The following is a 24,870-nucleotide window of genomic DNA, read 5'->3' on the forward strand; positions in this document are numbered from 1 at the left end:
GGAAACCCACGCAGACACAGGGAGAACAGGCAAACTCCACACAGAAACAACCCTGGTCGCCCGGCCGGGAATCGAACCCAGGCCATTCTTGCTGTGAGGCGACAGCGCTACCCACTGCGCCACCGTGCCACCCCACAGGTCAAACAAAAGGTACTAATTTGTTTTCAGTGTTTATTGGCATTTTACACACTGTCCAACTTTTAATGGATGTCCTTATTGGTTTGTTCCTCAGTGTATTCTCACTGAATCAGCTGCTTTCCTTCCTTCTGCATTTATCAAATAACAGCAACAACAAAATCCATTTTAAAACAGAAAAAATCCACCCTGTAGCAGGCCCTCCCACATTCAAGATCCATAATCAGTATGGGGTTTTCCTAGTCTTTCTAGAGGAAAGTCATACTGTACGGACTATGGACTGCTATAGGATGCGAGTAAGCATGTTTACAACAGATGTAGACATGATTAAATTTTCCTTTTTGCCTGTAGTGTTCTTTTTGCGGTTTTAGGTAAAGAGAGAAGTAGTACATACTACCGGCGAAAACGAGGGCGTAAGTACGTATTCCGATAGCGATAGAGCAGAGCAAGAGATCACGAAGAGATATCGCGAGATCCTGGTGCGAGATCGCCGTGTGTTGTGGGTGGAGACTGCTGGTTCAGCTGGACTGGCTCAGCTCTGTACAGAAACACAGAGCAGGGGCAGGATTTATCTCTGTAGCAGGACTGTCACACAACGCTTTCAGTCACTGTGTAGTTCATGGATGGAGACTTCGCAAAGTGTATAAAGCTGAAATCGAGACGCGCTTGCTCGGCTCCAGACTCCCCAGCTGGCGTGGTCCACTCAAGCGAGCCGCGCCGCGCAGGGAGAGAGAGAGAGAGACACACACACAGAAAGAGAGAGAGAGGACCGTGCAGAGCTTTTACTGAAGCAACGTTAGCCGCAATCACTTCGAGCCTCGTTTTCCCGTCCAGGTGCACCTACAGTCCGGTAAGTATGGCATTAACTGACTGGCTGCATTTGCGTCTTTCTGTTCGTGAACTTGTGAGAAAAGTTTTCCACCGGCTCATTTCACATGAGAGAAAGGAGGGAACGGGTAGCTATAGTAGCTATAGGCTCAACATAGTGCATCTCCTCAGTATCAGGCTGTTAGACTGTTAACTACGAGCCAGGAAGATGCTTATCACCCCTGTCCACTGGCTTTTAATAATGGAAAAGATGAGTTCACTGTGTCCACTTCACAGTTCTGTCTGTATACTTGTTGTGTCGACTGACTGACCTGTAAGGATTGTCTCTCATTCTGTGCAGTGTACCGGCTAAAATGTAAAAGAAATATCAATCAATATATTCGTTTAAAGCTTACAGCTGACCTCAGTACAGGATGTCTTCATACAGAGCAGAGCAGTGATACAGTCTGTTGAGGACCTACCGTGAGATGATGACAAAAACAACAACAATAATAAGTATTATTATTATTGTTGTTGTTTTGGTATTGGTGTTACTATTATTATTATTATTATTATTATTATTATTATTTTCATTGTAGCAGAAATAAATGCAAACAGCCTTTTTCAGAGTTTTCAGCAGAATAATAGAAAGAAACATTACAAATGTGTCAGCAGTGCTGTGTGCAGCGTGTCCACATGTCCGTAGTACAACCTGGTGAAGTCAAAGCATGAGCAAAAAGGTGTATAAAGGAATAAGGTACATTGAGTGAACTGTCAGTAACTTGGGGAAATTGGATTTTTCCTCTAGTGTGCCCAGCAAGATGTTATCTGGCAGCGCACTAAAGGCTACACTAGTCAAACTGACTAGACATGGCAGCAATATCTGCTAATCTCAAATAACGCAAGATAAAAATATAGATCAGATAAAGGGACAGAGTTTGGGCTGTTTGTGGTCAGAAAGCATTAAAAAAAACTCACCGTTCTACATTTATTAAAACTCATCATTGTCCTGTTCTTATTGAATGTACCTCTTGTTGAACAGACAAGCATTGATCACAGTATACCCTTTCCAACTGAAAAATTGCTTCTGTACTTACGTGATAAGTTCTATCCCAAGGAAGTAGCACTAATAGCTGATATGTTTGCATACCATATAGTTCATTTTTACCAACGGGCAAATAGTGTGATTTGATTATTAGTTCTCAGCGCAAGACCATGTGATACATTAAAGGATTGTATAGTATTTATGTTCCATGCATAGTTTATGAAATTAGATGTTTCTCTAAACAGTAGGGTGATTTAATATATCACACTACACACCAAAGACACTGATATGGTGCATATTATAGACCAATTATTGTCCATACGAACATTGCTAGGTTTTATGTAGCTACTCTAATGTTGGATTAGATCATAATGTATACAAGATAGTATATTTTTAAATCTGATATTGTTTCTGTTGGACTGTATTCCTACCCGCTTGCATTTGGCCACATTACGACTACAGTGGTGTGTTATCATTTTGCTTTCCTCCACCTCAGTGCTGTAGTCCTACGTAGGGTCTTTTCTTTGGGAGGCTCAGTGACATTGTTTCTTGTAACCCCTGCTGGAAGACTGCCTCAGCCCCATTCCTCATCCGTCTCTGGGGAAGTAAGGGGTGCTGGGCCAGACTGACTCTTTCATAGCCTGCAGTCGTCAGTTGGAGCGTTGCCTGTAACCCCTCAGAAAGTGGTATCGGTGGCCCATAATGGATTTAGATACAACCTTTCTTATGCTGCAGTGCTCTATTTTCAGGTCATATGGATGATGAAAGTATTTAAATGCTAATCACTTATCACTGCAGCTATTATTTTGGAGGGGGCGTTATGAAATTAGTTAACTTGTATTATTGTGCTTGTTTATTCTATTGGTCTACTCACTGACCTTAGTGTGTAAAATCATAAATGAATATAACAGAAATATATTTGATATCATTGATAAGTCTGTCATTTCACTTAAGAGCTTATGTGCTTGCTGCTATTGCCATCGACTGAAATTAAAAAATAAGATTGTGAAACAGTAAGAAAGAATAATTTTAGGAAACTTTTCAAGGTAACTGTTGAACAGTGTTGGTTGTGCTACGTAAATTTAAAATAGAGTAGCTTTATAGGTAATATAGAGCTGTATCAGTAATAACCAGGGGAAAAACTGCTCCCATATTCAAGATTTTTGCTCCTTTCCCACAAAAGTGTCCCAAAATAATGCCATACATGTGAAATTACATATGTACATTTTAAAGTTCTATAACTGACATTATTTCACATAACATATTGTGATTCAGGTGAGTATTTCAGTCACTGAAGGCAAAAGTTGCCACTTATGTAGATTTATGTTAAATGCTCTGGCTCTGAAGTGCCTATTTTAACTATTGTCAACTGTTCCCAATTTGAATCCTGAATAAAAGATGCTGACACATCATGACTGGGAAAATCGGCATGTTCTGAATGGTTGAAGGGACAGACGATAAGGTGGTGGGCAAGGGAGGCATAATATGTGTTCTCAGCCTATGAGCTGTTTGTGGATTGGGGTGGGGGGTGGTTGGGGAATTGGGCTGGAACTGAGCAGGGGGAATCTCCTCAGTTATCCTTAAGGGACACATCAGGGAGGAGAGCCAGTGAAAGACTGAGCGCAGTGTCTTTCCAGGAGCCTGATTAAAATGCATTGGAAGCACTAGGCTGCCTTCCCCCATCATTGTGGTGCTTATCATCCACACAGCAAACAACACAGCTGTATACCACAGAGCCAGGGGAGGCCTGTCAGCCAGGCCAAACACACAAACACACACACAAACACACACCTGGAGCCTTTGATTCCCTCGCTACGCTGATGTCATCCCTTCCTTTAACTCTCCATTCATACGGAGAGAATGAAGGAGAGCGTTTCAAGGACATGCCCTCCTCTTCCTATATGAGCGTCACTAAAGCACAGAGAATTCTGTCTGAATGACTCCAGTAGAGCTGGGTCTCTTGGCACTAACTCCTCAAAGAGTCTTTAGTGTCTTTAGCAAATTAGTGCAAATTTACTCGCATCAATGTATCTTTAATATGTTTGCCTGGCTCAGTGCTGGGAATAGATATTAAAGATTTTTCCTTTGGATAAAAGACTGACTACATTTATATAGTCAAGCTTTATGTAAATGTAAATGTTAAGGTCCTGGATTTATAGCTTGGGTGATGAATAACAAATAGTCTGATAGATATCACACGGTAGTATTTACATTTTGCCCCTTGAATGATTAAACTGGTTAGGCACTGCATGTATGAGTGAGGTATGAACATGTGGTTTAGCCATTGCTTGAGACATAGCACAGGTATGATGTGTCACACAATGCGCATAGTCCAACTGAAATAGGCCAGAACAGACAGTCACTGCCCTCTTTAGCAATGCCTAAGAGACATTCTGACCAGCGCAAAGATAATGAAAGCTGTGAAACAGGAAAAAGAAATAATTTTTTAGTATGTAAACCTTCCAGATGATTTTCTCTTCCATCCTGAGCTCATTTAACATTCTCTCCGAGGCTTTTACTTCAGTATCACTTATAGCTGTCAGTATACATGTTCAATTAAATGTGACATCTGCAGGATGCAGAGGCATCAGTGCACCGCAGAATGGGCTCATGAATGTTTTCAGGTGCAGCTTGCAAATACATTTGTGTAGCTGTTAAGCAGAGGCAGTGGGATACGGGAGCCCCCGAACACTAAAATAAGCTTCAGTTTGGATGAATAACTCTGCATCATATCTGTGGCAGTTATTGAGAAGGATACTTGAAAACAGGACATCAAAATAGTAATTGCAGTGATTGATAAAGTAGGCTTATACAGTCATATGTGAAAGTTTGGGCACCTCTGGTTAAATTACATTTTGTTGATTCTCTAAGTGAAAGTAAGTTAACACATCCTCTACAGAGAACACACCTCTGCACATTTGAATGCACCGTTGCTGTTTATTTGCTGAGTTTAACATACTGGGAAATACAACATGAAATGTGACCTGTGCTAGCGTTATGGCGCATTTTATATTTTATGTTTAATTTTTCAAATATGTTCAACTCAGCAAAGAAAGGGATTGCACATTCAAACGTGTAGGAAAATGTCATATTTAAGCGTGTTCACTGTAGAGGATGTGTACATACTTTCACTCAGAAAATCTACTAAACATGCAACTTGACCAGGGGTATCCAAAGTTTTGCATGCAACAGTTTATTACATTTTTGTGGGCATAACACGTTTCTGTAAGTTTGTCTCTTTAAGGATTGTGAGCTAGGACTGAACGATTTGGGTAAAATATCTACTTGTGATTTTTATGACCGATACTGCAACCGCAATTTAAATCGTGATGATGTTTGTTGACACAAAATGATGAATCTTTTGTGCCCTACTGTGAGCAAAACTCCTAGTTTTAATTGTTAGGGTTTTTTTGATAATGTGCAGTTAAATTCAGAAGAAGGTTTTTGGCATATTCGGTAATGGAATAGTGTAGGCAGGCTGGCTCTGATGCGTTGTGGGTGGATAAATCCCAGGAGAGACATGTTGAATATTGTGGGAGTCGGGTGTAAATATTACTTTAGACAAAAATAGCCTAAATGAGAAACTGTCTCAGCTGGAGCCTATGACTAAATGTGTTTTCTTAAAATCATCCTGGCACTCTTCTAATGTGGTGATTTCATTAGGAGTTGCTTTTTCACACAGAAACTGTTCTTACCCTATCTTTGTAAATTATATATAATGATTTACTAATTATGCTGCAAATTCAGTTGCATAGTTATTAGGAGTGACTCATGTTTTTCACTGGAACAATTTAAAACATTTGAAGAATTTAAAAGGAATGACCTTCCACTGCTGATCAGTATGCTAAAAGAAAACACACCTGATGGTTATTTTGAAAGTCATGAAGACCACTGAATGAAAAATTCTGAAGCTTGTCCTTGTCTGTTTTAGTATAGTGCCACTAGGGACATGTTTTCGGTGTTAAGTGATTTGGACTGAGTACAACTTCAGTTTTATATACCCACAAAATCTTCTCCTCAAAAGCAGGAACCACCATGGTTTCATCCTTAAACAATCATGTTAGCCTAAGACAGTGCCACCAAGGCATCGTTAGCTAATTTCACTACCCAGTTGACATTTTTCAGGGGCTCATTACTTGGCACTGACCGTGCGTGCATCCCTCCGGATTTGCCTGTTCAGTGAGGGGGATTGCTGCTGCTGTCCTTGTCCTGGCCGACTGGAGGGTAATACTGCCGGAGTCTCAACAGCATCTGACACTCTGCGGATAAAAATGACATTGAGCGATATTTGCCCTTTGCATCATATGGTAAAATTAGCATTTCTTGTCCAAGAGCTGGCCAAGTGTGGGCTGTTCCATTCGGATCTAGAATGTGCAAACGAGATGTTAGTATTTTCACTGAAGCTGAACAGTTTTGCAGTTTCATTCTAAGCATTTACCACTTGTGCTGAGCAGTAGTGTCAGCTGTTAAAAGCTTTTTGTATCTAGTCTTTGCAGTAGGAAATGAGTTCTGTCGGTTGGATCCAGCAACAGAAAAATGCAGCAAAAGACTGTCACTTTTGACATCCATCAGAATGTTTCTCTTTCTATCATGCCTGACAGCTTAAAGTGACATTTCCCAGGAGAGATGGAGTATGGGATTATTAGAGGAGAGAGCAAGGAGTAGTTTGGCCCATTTCACTCAGAAGTAATTTCTATCCTTATCTTCTCTCTTTTATTAGTAATGATCATCCTTAATTATCTGATGTCCATCACAGACTACCTGTAGCTGGCCAAGGAATATAGGGCATGTCTGCTCAAATGTGGTTGCACCAAATGAACAAGCAATGGGTTGTACAACTAGCAACATGCGAGTTGGACCTGTGGGCCCTTACAAAAACAGTGTATATTCTTACTTCATGTTGTAAGGTTTTATAGCCTCATAAATGTCTTGAAATGATCTTGGGTTTCTGTAATCATGCTTAAATAGACATATATCAGTTTCTAGTCAAAAAGCAGAATGGCTGACCAAGCCAAATAGTGATTAAAAGTGGCCAAGTTCCTCTGGCTGATATTTTTTACACAGTGCAACTAGATGAGTGAAAATCTAGGTTGTATTACATAAAAAGCATATTAATACCATGTGTAAAATCCTATATAATCATCATCACATTTACAGTTGACCAGTGAATCTTGGCATTCAGTTACATACAATCTTTGGAAAGTGTTTAAAAACTGCTGTGTTGTTTTGACCAGGGAGAGAACTTAACAAGCAGATTTATCAAAATGAACTTGTCAAAGTTAACAGCTACAATTGTTGCCATATTTTTAAATTCATAATTAAACAATGCTCATACAACTGTATGCAAAAGTTTGAGAACCCATGACCAAATTATGTTTTGTTTTTGTTTTTTGAAGCTACCTCTGTAGCAGACTATAACATTTTTCTGCAAATGTTAATACATAGTTACTTTAGATTTGGTTAACTTATAAAATAAAAACAAGTAAAATAGTAAACGTGGCATGTGCAATAATTTGGACAGTTCTCAGTGACACTTTTACTTGTTCACACAAAGTTCTATACATTCTGGTACAGTGTGTGAACACTGTGGTGCAGTACGTTTGGAGCTGTGTGCTCTGTGAAAAAGAGAGGAGATGAGGAGAGAGCTGAAACAGGACCTTGGAGTTTTTTCACTCTAACTTGTTTCTTCCAGAGGGCTATGGAGTGTGCAGAGTCACAGACTGGAAGATTATAGCACTGGCCCATAGGGCATCTCTGTTCTCTCAAAGAAGGCAGCCCCTTTTTCGTGCACTAAAGGCAGCTGAGGACACTCAGAGAGATGCAATGTTGGACTAAAGTAGTGAGCGTGAGTGACTGTGTGTGTATCTGGCTGCTGGAAATGTTGCACGGCTCTGATGGCTATTTGAGAATGGCAGTAGCTCAGAAAATCAGATGTTGAGATGAGAGGTTAAGCCAGCGGTCCTTCCTTTCCGTAACCCAGTATCGAGAGGAAATAGATACGACAGAGTGAAAATGGAGTCCAGCCTCGGAGTCAGAATGCTTTCTGACTGGTAAGAACTATTAGGGTGTTCTGCTTCTAGAGAATTAAAGATGATGGCAAAACTGATGCCTCAAATGTATTTTTGTCTGGTGAGGTATATTTCTTCTTCTGTTTGTAATACTGTTATTTCAACTAGGCCATGGTATTTCATCTCATCTTCTCAAAACATCTCGCCAACATAGTAACTTTACAGAAGAAGGCATCAATTTTCTAAAGTTTTAATGTAAGTTATTGTAAAGAAATTTTATTTCAGGTAAATTTACAGCATTTCTATTGGTCTATACATCATGACATTTTCATATGATTTAAAGGACAGCTGCTATGTTGAAATGATGTGTAAAAAAAAAATTAAAAATGGAGAGAATTTTTTTTTGGGGGGGTAGTTGGACAGCAATCCTGCGTAAAATAGACCTGGGTGATGTCTAAAATTAATTAGCAGTATATTTCCTTTAAAAAAAAAAAATCAGGATTATTAATTATAACCCCCAACTCCCCACAAATACACAAACCTGGTCCACTGCATCTTAGACCAATATGTCTATGCAGTCTGTATGTTCTATATTTTTTGCAGTCTTTATATAATGTTTTTTAACATTAACTGATTTAATAAAATTGGAATATGGAAATCACATGTTAAATAGTGTAGTGTGTAATCATACCAAAGATTACCAAAATAATCTTTTGGTAATAAACTATTTCACCTCTTGTCTTCAGAATTGTTACTGCAAACACATGCATCCATCAGATCATTGTGGTTTATGGCTGTTTCTTCTCTTTAAATTACATACACAAAAGCAACTTGTGTGCAAAAGTGTTCCTGCTGGAGAAACTCCAGACAGCTATCCGTGAGCAGTGAGTTCCAGATCCATGTCAACATGCCTTATATGTTACAAAAAAGAAGTTTTCCAAATTAGTTGCTCTGGAATTCAGCTGTAGATGTCTGTAGGAATGTCTGATTATCGCTTTTAAAGCATTGGCTGGCTTACTTGTCAATCATTGTTAATATCCAGTTACATTGCCCTATTTTCCCGGCCTACTGTAAAGCACTGTAAGATTTGTAATAGAGATAACTAGAGATAACTAATGAAGAGTACTAGATAAATTAAGTTTATAATTATTACATGAATATGAATTAAATTGGTTGTTTCTGATATAATATGCATCAGTATTTAATGTTCATAACTGATTGTTTTGTCTTTACCTGGTCCAGGTGGAGTATGAGTGAGGTGCCAGCGTTCTGCTGCAATGCGTGCTTTAGGCTGTAGAATGAACCTGCCGGCAGTGCTGAACGGCCTGCTGGTGTCGGTAGTGGCGGCGCTGCTATGGAAGTACGTTCGGCTAAGCGAGCACATGACCCAACTCGAGGAGGAGCTGCAGCTCACACGGCAGTCCCAGGAGCTATCGCAGGTGCGCATCGATTACCATGCTGCCCTACTGGCGCTGCAGGAGCAGGGCACCAGAATGGTCTGCACAGGAAAGATGCACACTGACCGCATCTGCCGCTTCGACTATCTTTGCTACTGTACTGAGGCTGAGGAGTTCATCTTCTTCCACAGCAATGCCTCAGTCATGCTCCCCAATTTGGGGTCTCGTCGCTTCCAGCCAGCTCTGCTGGACTTGTCCTCTGTCGAGGACCATAACACTCAGTATTTTAACTTCTTGGAATTGCCTGCAGCTGCACTGAAGTATATGCCGAAGCCTGTGTTTGTGCCAGATGTCACCCTGATTCTCAATCGCTTCAACCCTGATAACCTGATGCACATCTTCCACGATGATCTTCTACCCATGTTCTACACCATGCAGCAGTACTCAGACTTGGACGATGAAGCCAGGCTGGTCTTTATGGAAGGGTGGGGAGAGGGGGCCCATTTTGATCTCTATCGTCTGCTTAGCAGCAAGCAACCACTACTTAAAGACCACTTGCGGAACTTTGGCAAGCTGATGTGCTTCACCAAATCTTATGTGGGATTGTCAAAGATGACCACTTGGTACCAGTATGGCTTTGTACAGCCCCAAGGTCCCAAAGCCAACATTTTGGTGTCTGGGAATGAGATCCGTCAGTTTGCCTCGTTCATGATGGGAAGGCTGAATATCACACAAGAGCAGAGGCCGGAGGACGATAATTATATAGTCGTTTTTAGTCGTGCTTCTAACAGGCTTATACTCAATGAGGCAGAGTTGATCCTTGCTTTAGCTCAAGAGTTCAAAATGAGGACAGTCACTGTGTCCTTGGAGGACCAGACATTTGATAGCATAGTCCAGGTTATTAGTGGGGCATCCATGTTGATCAGCATGCATGGAGCCCAGCTGATAACTTCCATGTTCCTGCCACGAGGAGCTGCTGTGATAGAGCTTTTCCCATATGCAGTCAACCCAGAACAGTATACTCCGTACAAAACCCTGGCATCCTTGCCAGGAATGGATCTGCAGTATGTAGCATGGAGAAACAACATTGAGGAGAATTCTGTGGCCTATCCTGACCGCCCTTGGGACCAGGGAGGCATCACTCACTTGGAAAAGGAGGAGCAGGAACGTATCTTAGCCAGCAAGGAGGTACCAAGACATCTCTGCTGCCGTAACCCTGAGTGGCTTTTCCGCATTTATCAAGACACAATCGTGGACATTCCGTCCTTTCTGGAGGTCCTTAGAGAAGGTCTAAAAGTCAAGCCTAATTTGAAAAAGTCTAAACCTATCAGCACAGTACATCCCGGTCGAGTCCGAGAACCCAAATGTCAAACATCAGTGCAGGCAACCAATGAAGCAAAACTTGCTGTGTCGTGGCAGATCCCTTGGAACCTCAAGTACCTGAAGGTGAGGGAGGTAAAATATGAAGTGTGGATCCAGGAGCAGGGGGAGAACACTTACATGCCTTATATTCTTCCTCATCAAAACTACACCTTCTCAGAAAACATTAAGCCCTTTACCACATATCTAGTATGGGTGCGCTGCATCTTTAACAAGAACCTTTTGGGACCATTTGCAGATGTTCTTATATGTAAAACTTGACTCAGTTAAGCTCACACTTTGATCACCAGAGTCAGGGAAATGCTGAAGTGCTGTGAAGTTGGATGTTCCAGTGGAAAAAAAACAGACCTTTCTGCATTTTGAAACATGCGGTGGAGCATTACTGCAGTCAGTGAGATTAAAGAACATTTGTGCTGAGGAGGTCTAAAGATAATTCAGACTACTGAACTGCCAAACCAGACCCTCTCAGAAGACGTCTCCAGCTTTGACGTGGATTTAAAGTGCTTCTAGAGAAACGTTTTCAATTCAGATTTTATTTATAAGAAATGAGTAATGTGTAAGGTAATTTATTTTTATTTATTAGTCAGAGATGTCTGCTCCTGTTGAGATTACAGTGTACATGTTTGTGTGTGGGTGTGCGTGTGTGTGTTGATAGATACTTAAAGGTTTCATACTTTTTGGCACAAGTGATTTTGTTAATTTTTACAGTGATGGGTTTTATGTGACTTTGTGATTGAACAATGTTTTGCATAGTCATTACAATGCCTTTTCTGATTGGATAGCTTAATATTAGGTACATTTGCATCCAAATTAGTACAAAAAAAACCAAAGTGGACTTAAAAATATGTCTTTCTCCCACTCGTCCTTTTCGTGTATGTGTTGTACTGGTTATTACTTTGTTCAGTGCTGATGTTTGTATTTTTTGCCATTTTATGCTAAAAGCATTTATTTCATGCTCAACTGCTTTGCTGGTGAAACGTTTGCCAATGGGCAAGGTTAGACTTGCTGTACATTAAATAAAAGATGTCCAATACTTAGGAAAGAAAAGCTGAGTCAAGTAACCATGACATTGCACATTGAAATGGAAGACACAAATAAGTAGCTAACAGAGACAGTGCTGTAGTTTGGCTTGCTAAGAATAAGAGTTGCATGTAAACTGTAATAGAATCAGTCACTGTTTACTTTGTACTGCTGTACATTATTTAATGTGTTATCAACACCCCATTTATGTCATTGTATAGTTCAGCATCAGTACTCAAGGGCTTTGTCTTTTCTCTTATGCTCTTTGTAAGTTCTTTCTTGTTTCTAAGGTAAAAACATGACTTATTCCAGTCATTGTATTCCAGTTTCTCCATCATGGGGACTGATTGTTAAAGGGGATTTCCACTGATTCAGTGTAATTGAGTCATTGAGATGTAAACAGAATCACATAGAATGGTTTTATGTGAAATGGTGCATTTGTAGAGAAACCTACCAACTTTGATTTGGATACAGTGGTGGTGATAGGTACCAGGGGTCGTGACATCCACAACACAGTATGTGTACTATTTAAAGCAGTTTGTGAATCTACACCTGTCTTCCGAGTTTTTATATGTAATGTTGATAATGATAAGATATGGTAAGATAGTATTTTTGAAAAAATAAGTTGTTATTTGGGACTATTTTGCCTTACAATATCTTGCATGTACCTGTCCACCATAAATGTATTTTACAAACAATGTCTCAGGCATCAGACAGTGTATTCATAACCATTTCGTGTAATAGGTTTCTGTGAGGTAGCTTTTAAAGGCATTAAATGCTTCAGACGTCTGGTTCCTATCACAACTGTTGTGTACTGTTTTGACTTAGTAAGTTTCTCTAGAATGGCTTTTTTTACATGAAACTACTCTGAATGACTGGCTACATCTTAACTATTATGTAAGTATGTTGAAATTTTGGACAGTTGTTGGAATTCCCCTTTAAGGATGGAACAGTTAAGCAAGACCAGTGAACATGAATTTCTCTGACAATCGTTGCCGTAAATTATGAACATTGTCCTTTTACTTTGACTCCTGCAATTTGGAGACGTCTGCAATCGATCTGATAAAAGTGGGCACTTGTTTAGATTGTGCTTCATTAAGACGAGACCTCAGCTTAACCCTCTATTAGCATAACCAGTGTTTTGATTGACATAATTACATGCTAATTATATTCATGTGTAAGATGAGGATAATTAATCCATGCAGAGTCTAATATGAAATAGATGTAAGGTCTAATGTCTGTAATCAAAGAAAGAGGAAATGTAATTCAGTAGCGCTAACTACCCTATGTTTGGGCTCTGAGGAGGTAAATAAGGCTTGAGATGGTATTCAGAGCATTTACGGATCTCATATTAAATCAGAACATTCAAGGTTAATTCATAGTTCTCGTTTCCTGGATGAGGGTGGTATTATGAGTTAGTACTTTAACAGGAAGACTGTAATACTCATGTTGTCAGTGTATGAAAAAGAAGAGAAGGCCCTATATACAGCTATATGCAAAAGTTTAAACACCCCTGGTCAAATGACACGTTTTGTGGATTTTCTAAGTGAAAAGAAGTTACACATCCTCTACAGTGAACTTAAATTTTGTGTCTTTGGCTAATTTTAGTGCACAATTTCTTTTTATTTATTTTCCCAGTATGTTAAATGCAGCAAAGAAAGAGTAATTGCGCGTTAAAACATGCAGAGGTGTGTTCTCTGTAGAGGATGTGTTGACTTATTTTTATTTAGAAAATCAAGAAACATGACAAAACGTTTGGCCTGGGGTGCCCAAACCTTTTGCGTATGACTGTGTTAGCACTGTGTCTACCACTTTCAGATTCAACATTATATGTCATGATCTCACAGCATAATTTTCTTCCTCCCATCCGTTTGAGTTAAGATACAACTTAAAACCAATTGTTTTATTGAAGTTTTCCTCACTGTTTTTACTCCCTGCTGTGTGTAATGTAATACTGTTCCTTTTTTGTACTGTAATAGGTTTTAATTGCTCTGTTCGTCTTTCATTTTATTGTTTCACTGAGTAATTTCTGAAATAGACTGTAACCCTTTACAGACTACTGACTCGTTTATTATATGCAGAAGGTTGACATATCATTTGGGTACTGGTTTGCTGAAGCATCAAAGCATGAAGATCACTGAAAGATGGTACAGTGGGCATGACGTAACTCTATAAAGTATTTGGAAGTCTGGACGCTGAGTAGATGTGCTTAGAACAATAAAATGTTTTGTTTTGTACTCCGTCTTTGCTCGTTATTAAATTCTATTTTTAGAGAAGTGTGTTGGAACCTGAAGCTGCTGTTCCGTGCTCTCTCAGGTGCTTGCTCCATCTTTATCTCCTGATGTCCTACTCTCATCTCTGTGTGCTATTTTCTCCTGGCTTAGAATATGAGATCTGATTTTTTACTCTGATGCTTCTCTAAAGAATATGGTCCTGGCTGCAGTGATGCAGTGGCTGCTTAAAAAACTGAGCTCAGTACCCAAAATATGTTGCAGCATGAAGAAGGTCTTGCTATAAATATTTATTCTACCATTTATGACATTATGATTGAAGGGTTTATTGAAATCATAATATGGTTTTTATGAACTTTTGAGTTCATTACAATGAGATCAACATTCAGGATCAGTAATCTCTGGAAACCTATGTTGAAATCTTGTGTAATACTGATAAATCATCTTGTGTGTGCACTTTCAGAGTGGACAGGCTCTTTAAATGAGAGAGTCTCAAACTTTTTATTTTTTTCTTCACATTTTGTTCAACAGTTATGTGTAAGTGCTAATTGAGCTCCCTGAGACAGTTTGTTACTAAGGCTTATCACATTTGATTGGTTTCAGTTTTGACAGTTTTAGTTTGCAGATATGAGCGGCAGTGCAGTCGTTCCGTTTTATGAAGTTTAACAGGAGAATTTTCAACGACTCTGTTGACTGGATCCTTTAGATGTAAAAAGCGGCTGTCTGTTCTGTATTTTTTTGTCATTAACCACCAAATATTCTGCAGTAGATATACAAATGTCTGAATCTGCTTAGAAAAGTTTTGAGAGACTGCATGAAGCAGGTCATCTGATTCAGTGATCATCAGCTTTGAAAGGGCTCATAAATGGAAAAAGTGTAATAAAAGAGTCGAATGTAATATGTAAACATTATTCAAAAGTTCCAAACATATACTGCTTACTCTCCAGTCCATACAGTCCAATATGGAAACTAAGCTGAAACAACAGCCCATTTCGAATTCATTGTTTTTATGATGTCACAAAAACAATGTATTTACATACATTCAAAAGTTTGGGTGCCCCTGGTCAAATGACATGCTGTGCTGATTTTCTAAGTGAAAATAAGTTAACACACCCTCTACAGAGAACACACTTCTAAACATTTTAATGCACGATTACTGTGTATGTACTGAATTTAACATATTGGGAAAACATAAAACATAAAATGTGCCCTGTGCCAAAGTTATATGTTTTTTTTTTCAATATGTTACATTTTACAAATATATAGAAATTGTGCACTAAAATATTACTGAAAATGCAATTTTAAATTGGGTTTTCTGTAAAGGACATATAACTTATTTTCATTTAGAAAACAAAACATAATTTGACCAGGGGTGTACAAACTTTTGCATATGACTGTACATATGTCAGCCCATTCAGCCTGTAGCAGTTTAGCTCCACCTATTCACACTGAAGTTATAAGGACTGTTTCAGTCCAGACTTTTGAATGAGACACAATGCAGAGCAGCCAATCAGAACAGAGCTCATTCACATATACAAGTCTTAGTAATAAAAACAGCCTGTTTAATTCTAAGAGATAAAGAGAGGTTGGAAATGGTCATATAAAATGAATTATGACTGTTTTGATGAAAACTGTAGGATATGGGCCCTTTTAAATTACTTTCTTCAGGGCTATTTCGCATTCCCTTGGTCCCTATGCTTGACCTTGCAGAGGTAAACAAGGCTCAGTATGGTATTCAAAGCATTTACCTGTCTCATATTAAAGTAAAGCATCTAAGATTTGATTCACAGTGAATTTCCTGGACTGAGGTGGCATTGTGAGATATTATTCTAACAGTGAGAAGGGGAATGTATTACTCACATTGTCTGTGTAAGAAGAGGAACAAAACAAGTCTCCCCAGTTGCAATCAGTGTGTCATCAGTTTAAAGATGTGTGCCAGTGGTTATACAATCAGTGGTGCAGAATAGCTTAATATGCTAGCAGCAATCTCATCAGGTCTAGTGACAGTGTTGAATTTTAGTTTTAACTTGTTCATTACAGATAGTTAACTTATAAGCTGTATTTGGAGTCTTTAACACTTCTATAAGTGGATCAGCATGAGACAGATAGTAGCTTGCTTGGATGCACAGGTCGAAAAGTATGTATTGAATTCCGATTGTGTAGGTAGTAATGCTTTTGTTCCATTGGCTCTGAAAATACATTTAACCTGTCTACTAACCCAGGACTTCCTTGTGAATTTGTGAACTGTCCTTTATATAAAGGTTTTATTCTCTCCAGTACTTCATAAATTTGTTTTATCTCATACTTTATTTTTCACTTTATTTCTTAATCTTAACCAACCAGTTAACCAGCCAGGTGATTTTGTTTCCTTCTCCCTCCCTCTCTCTCTGACTGGATGAGCCTTTGGACGATTCCCCTGCTACATTTGCATATTTCCATAACTGGTTCATGCTCTGGTTTGAACACAAGACAGATGTCAGTAGAAGTTTCTGAGTATTCTGCTGAGTGCACTGGGTCTTAGATGGAGTGCAGCTGTGATGTACTCATTGGGTGTTCCATTTAACTTTCCTTTTCATTTTCCACAAGACTCAAATGAATTGGCTTTGTTAGTACCTCTTACTTTTCTTTTTTGTCTAATCTAGGAGCATGTACCAGCCCAGGCCACTCAAATTAAGAATGAAGAGGGCATACATATATAAAGTCCATTTGGTTTGTCCACATTCCAGTTGCCAACACAAACATACTTGAAGAATATGAATTAAGCTCCACTCAGAATTTACTACTCTTTTTTATACATGCTGCCTACACCACTAACCTGTCTGTTTCAGTCTTCTGTATCATGTCCACTGTATTAAATATCATTGGTGTTTGACGCATGTCTATCTCTTAACATGAACGTTAAGCTCATTTTTCGGATCTGGACTTTCACTTCTGTACATGTATAGAACTGAACAGCATGTTGCCCACCTAGAGGTATAACCAGCTCGCTTTACAGAACATATTCTAAAGGTTGGGCTTAGTAGAAAATTTATTTTAATATTGACAGATGTACTACAAAAAATTCAGTGAATTGAAATTGATGGTTTATATGGAGCCCTGCTGGTGACATCCCATATAAATAAAAATAATGAGTGGCCATGCTGTATAAACGCATGGGAACAGGATCCTAATGTGTGGCCATTACTTAGTAAGGCGTGGGAATGAGATTGTGCCTTATTAAGCTGTGGTCAAGACTTAATTATCTCATTCCCGTACCTTACGAAGTCATGGCCATGCATTAGGATCTTGTCCCCATGCCTTCCTAAGTCATGATCACAACTTAATTATTTCGTTCCCACATCTTACTAAGTTGTGGCCACGCATTATTTTAATTTATATGGGATGTCACCAGCAGGACTCCTTAGGTTTATGCAAAATTACTGCTGTCATTTGTGCTGGTCTCGCTTAAAGCTGCACTATGTGAGTTGTAGAGATTTGGAGACCACACTGGTAGAAATGTGTAATTGCACACAACATGCAAGAAAACATTTTGTAACGTCGGTTCTATGTCAGACCCATTACCCTTCTTTACGACTGCGTGTGATGTTAATATGTAACACCACACGATGTGGTCCGAAAAAGTCCCATGAAATCCGACCCGACAGTCGATAATGCTAATTCTTTCAGTGTTGAGCACTAATTATATCTAATATGGCATACAATGTGACATATGAAACCTCTTCAACCATACAAGAACGTGCAACTTTAGACTAAAACTAAAAGTCCTATGTTATCTTTGCAGTGGGCTTTAAGCTGGAGTCTAATGCCCAGACTTAGCATTCAAAGAATGTTCTTTGGGCTTTGTACAGCACATTGACAGCAGTATTCTCTTTCTCCAAAGGCAACTCTGAGTCACTAATTGGCCTTTATGTTTGCAAAAATAACCCAGCTGTGAGAAGAAGGGGGCAAGGTTAAGCTCCCTGCATTTGAAGTTGGGGTTATGTCTCATTGACTCTTTCAGTCAAGCACTTTCACATGTTCAACGCAAAATCATGTGGTTTTGCCCTTCCTAGGATAGTTTCAGAGAGAGCAGAAAGGCGTACAGACAATGAAATTTCAAATCTCTTTTCTACCATTTATTCTTTAGTTTAATTTTACTGTCTAATATACACTTAGGATTACAAGAGTTAATTAGGTGTGAAACAGTCTGGCTCATTGTCTTATAATTGGCTTAAAAATGTGTTTGGCATGGTTTGTGCAGGTGAGGAACACTAAATTTGACTAAGGCAGGTAAATGTAGTAAATGTGTACAGAAGACTAGTCACTATATCCATCATTGTATTATCAAGCAGATAAATCCATATCTAAAGTGAGCTTTTGATGCAGGAGAGCTCATGGCACAAATTGTCATTACACTCTCAGAGGAGCAGAGAGAGCAGCCAGGCAAAACATAGGCTCTTCTGCGTCTGCGGCTGCGTCTGCGCCACACCTGAGACGACAGTCTCAAGTGGGAGCTGTCAATCACATCATTACAACAGAGCTGAGAGCGAGCCTTGAGCACACTGTGGATCGTCATGGCAACACTCCAAGGTGAGGACCTTAAGGACTCAGTCATTAGCGTCACTGCAGCAGCAGCACACTGGAGGCCGAAGCTCGGATACACTTCCACAACTGACGGGCATCTGTGAGCGGGTAGCTGCTATAGTGCAACGCGATGTGTGAATGTATGTGCACACAGGCACTTTGGTGCCACGGATGTCAGAATCTGGTCAAGCAATGCTTTATTTATTTTATTAAATTACATTTTTAACCCTTTTGTGTCCAAATACTAAATTTAATATGATAAGGTAAACTGTTACAGAACTTGTAAGACATTTTATATAGATGGATTAATTTCTAACAGTACTTGTTTGAATTGTTTTTATTACATGTAACTTTTGTATGTTTATATATTTAACACTGAAACCTTGCAATTCACTTTGTAAATAGCCTTTTTATCCAATTACCACGACTAGCATATTGCAAAGCTGTATAGGGAATCTAAGGGATTCCTTATGATATGTTAGCACCAAACTAGAGGTGGTGTATATTCATTTTTTGGTGTTAATTCCAAGCTCTAGCTTAAACACTGACATTTGAAACTTTTATTGAATGAAATGAAATGAACACATCGGAATTAGACCTCTGCATTTAACCCATCCGTGCAGTGAAACACCACATACACACTAGTGAACACACACACACACACTAGGGGGCAGCAAGCACACTTGCCCGGAGCGGTGGGCAGCCCTATCCACGGCACCCGGGGAGCAGTTGGGGGTTAGGTGCCTTGCTCAAGGGAACTTCAGTCACATACTGTCAGCTGAGGGGATCGAACCGGCGACCTTCCAGTCACAAGGCTGGTTCCCTAACCTCCAGCCCACGACTATTTATTCAAGTGGAATCCAGGTAACATATTCTTAAATTTGTATTTGTATGTAATATTACAGTTTTTTCAGTAAAATCCAAAAATAAAAGCCTGTTTCTGAATATGGGCAAAGAGGTATTTAAGCTTGTCTGCTAATTTGTTATAATTTTTTTTTTCAGCATCAGGTACACATTCAGTTTAATTTAAAACATAGTAACATGACTGGTCAAAGAAAAAACTTATTATCGATACTTAAATGTGAGCAGTAATTCTTAAAAAGAAACAGTAACAGTAACATTGATACTTCAGTACTGACCCACCCACCCCTACTTGAAAGCCTTTTTCTTGATACCAGATGAAAATCGCCCTCATAAAAATCCCAGACATGCCTGCTCATGGCAGACATTGCTACATTCAAAATGCAATTTTAGATCAAACTAAGATTAAAGGCTTATAAACTCAATCATAAATTAATGTCTTTGCCCACCAGGTGAGGATGAGACTGAGGTTGCACCTGTTGTCAGTCGTGTTAGTCTATACTGTTAGAATATAACTCCAAAGTTCAGTACTTCTTCAGGGCTGAAGGCCTTTTGTGAGAGTGGTAAATGAACCAAAGCTGACATTTTATCTTGAGCCTCTCTGTGGTCTGTAGCCTAATTGAGCTTCATGCTTAATTAAACATCAACACTTAATTAATACCATTAAAGAGGAAACACACAGGGTCCCCAATACCTGCCAAGTGAGGTGTGTTTCCATGAATGCTAAATTAGAAGAAGCTTCCACGAGGCTCGAGAGAGGGCCAGCAGAAGCTACATTCAATTGAGATAGTGCCTCTGTTGTCAAATACGTAGGGTGAGATGAAATGTTAAGGTACTAGGAGCTGCAGTTTGTGTTAGTAACACAATGTCCTTGTGCCTGTTAACTTCCATGGATATATTTAGCCTCTTCTAGCCTGTAATATATGCTAAAGCTGTGAGCAAGACAGAACAGCGAATCACAGCAACTCAAGAAATGAGCTGCAGATATTCTCAAATGTTAGATTAATTTTTGTTTGGTGAGAAGCCAAAAGCAGAGCAGCAAACACTCAAATTCAAATAGTCCCTATAAAACACAGTTTTCAGCTTTTCATTTTGAACATATCATTCTTGCTTAATCTAATGTGGATAAACGAGGATGAGGATCACTTTATAACACTGCAAACAGTGGCTACAGCTCTACGAAAAACTGCTCAAACACTGTTTTCTGTGAGTGAAGTCCAAGTTCTAATATGTTTTTTCTAATATTCCACCTAAATAACACATTTTGTTGAATCTAATGCGAGTCCTACATCCACTGAGCACTGAGTTTGTGCATGAAGGCTATGAGGCAGCTGTGCTGTGCTGCTGTTGAAGGGGTCTCAGGAGAGGATAATAAGATATCCTTATCTTAAATAAATTATAGCTGCAAGGAGACAGGAATATGTTGTGAAAACAGCTAAGTCACCGAGCTATGACTATTCTAGAGCCAGCACTACTGAGGAGTAACTTGACAACTGCCATAGATTCAGTTACACCTGCAATATTACAGCACAAATCATTAGTGCAGGTGAGACTCTGTCGTCTATTCTATTCTAGGATGAGATTCTGAAGGGTTATGGTTCAGTGTTAAAAGGAATAGTGTATTTACAGTCGTATACAAAACTTTGAACACCCCTGGACAAATCATTTCTTAGTTGTTGATTTTGTTTGAAGTTAGTTTTGATGATTTTCTAAGTGAAAATATGTTAACACTTCCTCTATAGGGGACAAACCTAAATGGGGCACTTTTCTGCAATTTTGTGTTTGCCATTAGTTTAATATATTGGGAAAGAAAATTAATCCATACCAGAACTTTTGCACAGGCTTTATTTTTCCGATGTGTTGTAAATTCACCACAAAACATTGTTTAATGGTGAAAATAAGTACACATCCTCCACAGAGAACCCATTTCTTTTTAATACATAATTATTGTTTATTTTGCTGTATTTAACATACTGGGAAAAAAAAAAAACATAAAATGTGTCCTATGCAAAAGTTTTCTTGATTTATATTATATATTTTTTTTTTTCCAATATATCCAAATAAAAAGAAATTGTGCACTAAAATTTGCAGACAAATCCCACATTTAAGTTTGTTCCCTGTAGAGGATATAACATTTTTGCTAACAAGAGAGCAACATCTCTGCCAGTTGAGTGGTTGATTTCAGTCAGTCAACACTCGGTTGTGCCTACAGGCCTGGCATTTGCACTGGAATTAGTTCATTCTTTCCCCAGTGAAGTGAGGGCAATGAGTCTGTACCGGGTTGCAGTGTACTGGCTATGAAACCCACTTTTTCCTTCAGCATTAGAACATTCTACCCTCTGACTAACACAGTCTTAGGTTTCTTATAACTTTTTTACACTGTAAGTATGTATTTATTTTGCAAAAGGTATAGTGGGAATAGAAAACCTCTGTTTTCTCATATATCTGCTGTTTCTTACTATGCGGTAGAAGTAGTGTACATGCTGTTCTCATCTGCTCTCATACTCTACTAGTTTAAACAATGTTCTATATGTACTTCGAATAACATGCACTTTTCTTACACTGACCTTTTTTATTAGACTGACTTTTATTACACTGAACTTTAGAAAAAAGTCATTGGATTTGCAATGTAATAACAACTAAACGCCAACTGTTCCAGGTTTGTAAATTAATCCAGGGCATGAGGTGCACAAGGAATGATTTCAGAAAATCCCATAATGGCAGATCATCATGTTAAAAGGGAATTTCACAGATTTTTTTTTTCATAAATATCTGCATAATTTAATTGTTGTGATATAAACAAAGTCATCCAGTGTGGTTTGATGTGAAATGGTTCATTGTCGATAAACGTACCGACCTACCATCAGTGGTGGTGATAGAAACCAGGGGTTGTAATGTCTACAACACAAATATAACCATTTTGTTTTCTAACTAAAAGAACTAGTGAACCTACACGTGTTTTATGTAATGGTGATAGTACCTCACCACCATGAATGTATTTTAAAAAATATGTTTTAGGCTAAAAGCTCATCTCAAAACTATTGTAAAACAATGTCTCAGGCATAGGTAGTAGCTTTTTGCGAGAGAGCTTTTAGAGGCATTAAACATGCCAGATGTCTGGTTCCTATCACTACCACTGTGAACAACTCTGTCTTCACAGTAAACCACTCTGAATTACTTTGTCTACATCTTAACCATTAAATTATGCACACATTTTTTAAAAAATTTAAGTCCCCTTTAAACAACTCATCGTCTGGCATGATAAATGATGTTTGAGGATAAAAATGGCCTGGGTGTTAGAGCTGAGCTCATGATAAATTATGTCACAATACAATACAATATGCTTTTCTGGACATATCATGTCCTGTCGAGATATAAGATTTTTGCCTCTACTCTCAAACAGTCTAACTCTATCTATATAAGCTTCAAGCAAACCTTGACTTGATAACAGTAGAATTTGGTGAAGCTGAACCTTTCTATGTGCCTTCTGCTTGCAGTACGACCAGACAGAGTGAGCTGTGTCTGATCTGAGCAAGCCTATAGTACCTAAGGTACTATACATAATATTCTATAAAGGTATATATACACTGTATGTCCAAAAGTATTCAGTAGTTGTGGGCAATATGACTGAATATTTTATCGTAATAATGATATCTTTTTTTTGTCAAAACACACTTTTCTGAGCATATTGTGGATAACTAACTACATGTTTTATTACAAAGTGAGCACACTCAGGCCAGTTTAATTGGATTTAGTGCAGTGTAGTTTGTGATACACTAAATAAAAATCATTACAGTTTTAGGTTCATTATTATTATTATTATAGTAGTTTTAATATATGACCGTTGTTCTATTTTGTCTGTTCTTATTTAATAAATATCAGTAAAATAATGTGATGAATATTGTGTATCATGAAAATGTCTTGAAGTATCACATTATAATATTTTTACCATTATCGCCCACCCCTACTGGATGGTACGTCTAGTCCTCACCACTGAGTACAGCGCACTGAGAAAGGCAATCTGTTAGCTTTGCTAACTGTTGTTTTGCATAACAGGAATAGGTCAAAGTTTGCTTACTAACAACATTTTTAGAACACAGAAAAATAAAGTAGGATGTCTCTTAGAACCCCCAAGTGTTCAGAAGCATACTTCAGCCCTCCTTAAGCAACATTGTTGATCAGACTACACAGCTTTTAATGATCTCACAATTGTTGTGTGTTTCTTTAATAATAACAGCCTCTCTTTGGTGGAGCTATTGGGTAGACACCTTTACTTTTACTTCAGATAAGTTTTTTTCACATTTTGATCTGTGAGGGAATTCACTGTTCAAAACACCATCTTTCCCTTTTAAGCATATGAAAATAAGACATTTATTCATCCCAAAGCCAGTATTAGCCAGCATTTTCAGGTGTTACAGATTTGCGCACTCTGAGTGTTGTTAAGTGTTGAGCTAAAAAGGAAGTGGTCTGATTGGAAGCAGAACACACAGTGAACTTTCTGGCCCACAGTCAGAAAAGGCACATGGCACATGTGGGAGACTGAACTGGATGAAAGTGGAGATTTAATGCTTGCTAAGGCTTCTTTTTTTTAATTGCATGATGGAAATCTTCCCCCAAAGTGTTATCAAGCTGATGAATGTAGGAAGTGACATGAGCAGATTGTGAACTGATTGCCCCAATGTGCCCAATCTGCATTTTGCCTGAAGACAATATCACAAACTGATCTTACGACATGATTACAGTGTTGTGCTTCAGAGTTAAATCACACTCCTCCAGATACATTCTGACAGATAGCAGTGCATTTCTGTTTGGAGGTTTGATTGGCAGTCACAATATTCACATATGGAAAAGCACTAGAACACAGAAAAAAACTTGATAGCAAATCCCAGTTAGGAAACTCCAGTTTCATTTGTTGATGCCAACTGAATGTTGTATAATATATATGGTGGAATCTGAAAGCACTAGTGAAAATATTTCTATTTTGGCTTCTGTTCTAATTAAATACAAAGTTTCTTTTAATTACAGACTATATTATCAGTGTAACAATTTGAATGAAAAGTGAAATAATTGACTTTTTTTGAAATTTCAGAATTTCTTTCAGTATATTTATCCCTCTTTTGCTTTAATGACAGTGTGCTCTCCAATTGGCGTGAACTCCAGATATGGATGATGAGTAGATCAACTCCACCTGAGTTGACTGAACTTGATTCAGTGGAAGGTATCAGACTAAAAAAAACTGACCTTTTTGGACAAACGTCTTAACATGGTCACAAATTTGCTTAGTGAGCTACATTCTTAAAACAGATGGTTCTTCAATGGTTCTTTAATAAAGACAATCGTTCTGTATAGAACTATGTACACTTAAAGAAGCATTTGAATGCTTAAAGCATTCTGTACATCATGAAATGGTTCTTTCATTTTGA

At 38.5% G+C, this 24,870-nt stretch overlaps 1 protein-coding gene across 1 annotated transcript; it reads left to right on the forward strand.

Moving 5' to 3' along the window:
- Nucleotides 1-634: 634 nt before the first annotated feature.
- Nucleotides 635-13,353, forward strand: pomgnt2 (protein O-linked mannose N-acetylglucosaminyltransferase 2 (beta 1,4-)). Its single transcript, XM_036585547.1, has 2 exons — nt 635-985; nt 9,238-13,353. Exon 2 carries the CDS (start codon nt 9,273-9,275, stop codon nt 11,031-11,033), a length of 1,761 nt encoding a protein of 586 aa, XP_036441440.1. The 5' UTR covers nt 635-985; nt 9,238-9,272; the 3' UTR covers nt 11,034-13,353.
- Nucleotides 13,354-24,870: the final 11,517 nt, after the last annotated feature.

This window comes from Colossoma macropomum, unplaced genomic scaffold, assembly GCF_904425465.1.
Source record: "Colossoma macropomum unplaced genomic scaffold, Colossoma_macropomum, whole genome shotgun sequence".
NCBI lineage: Eukaryota > Metazoa > Chordata > Actinopteri > Characiformes > Serrasalmidae > Colossoma > Colossoma macropomum.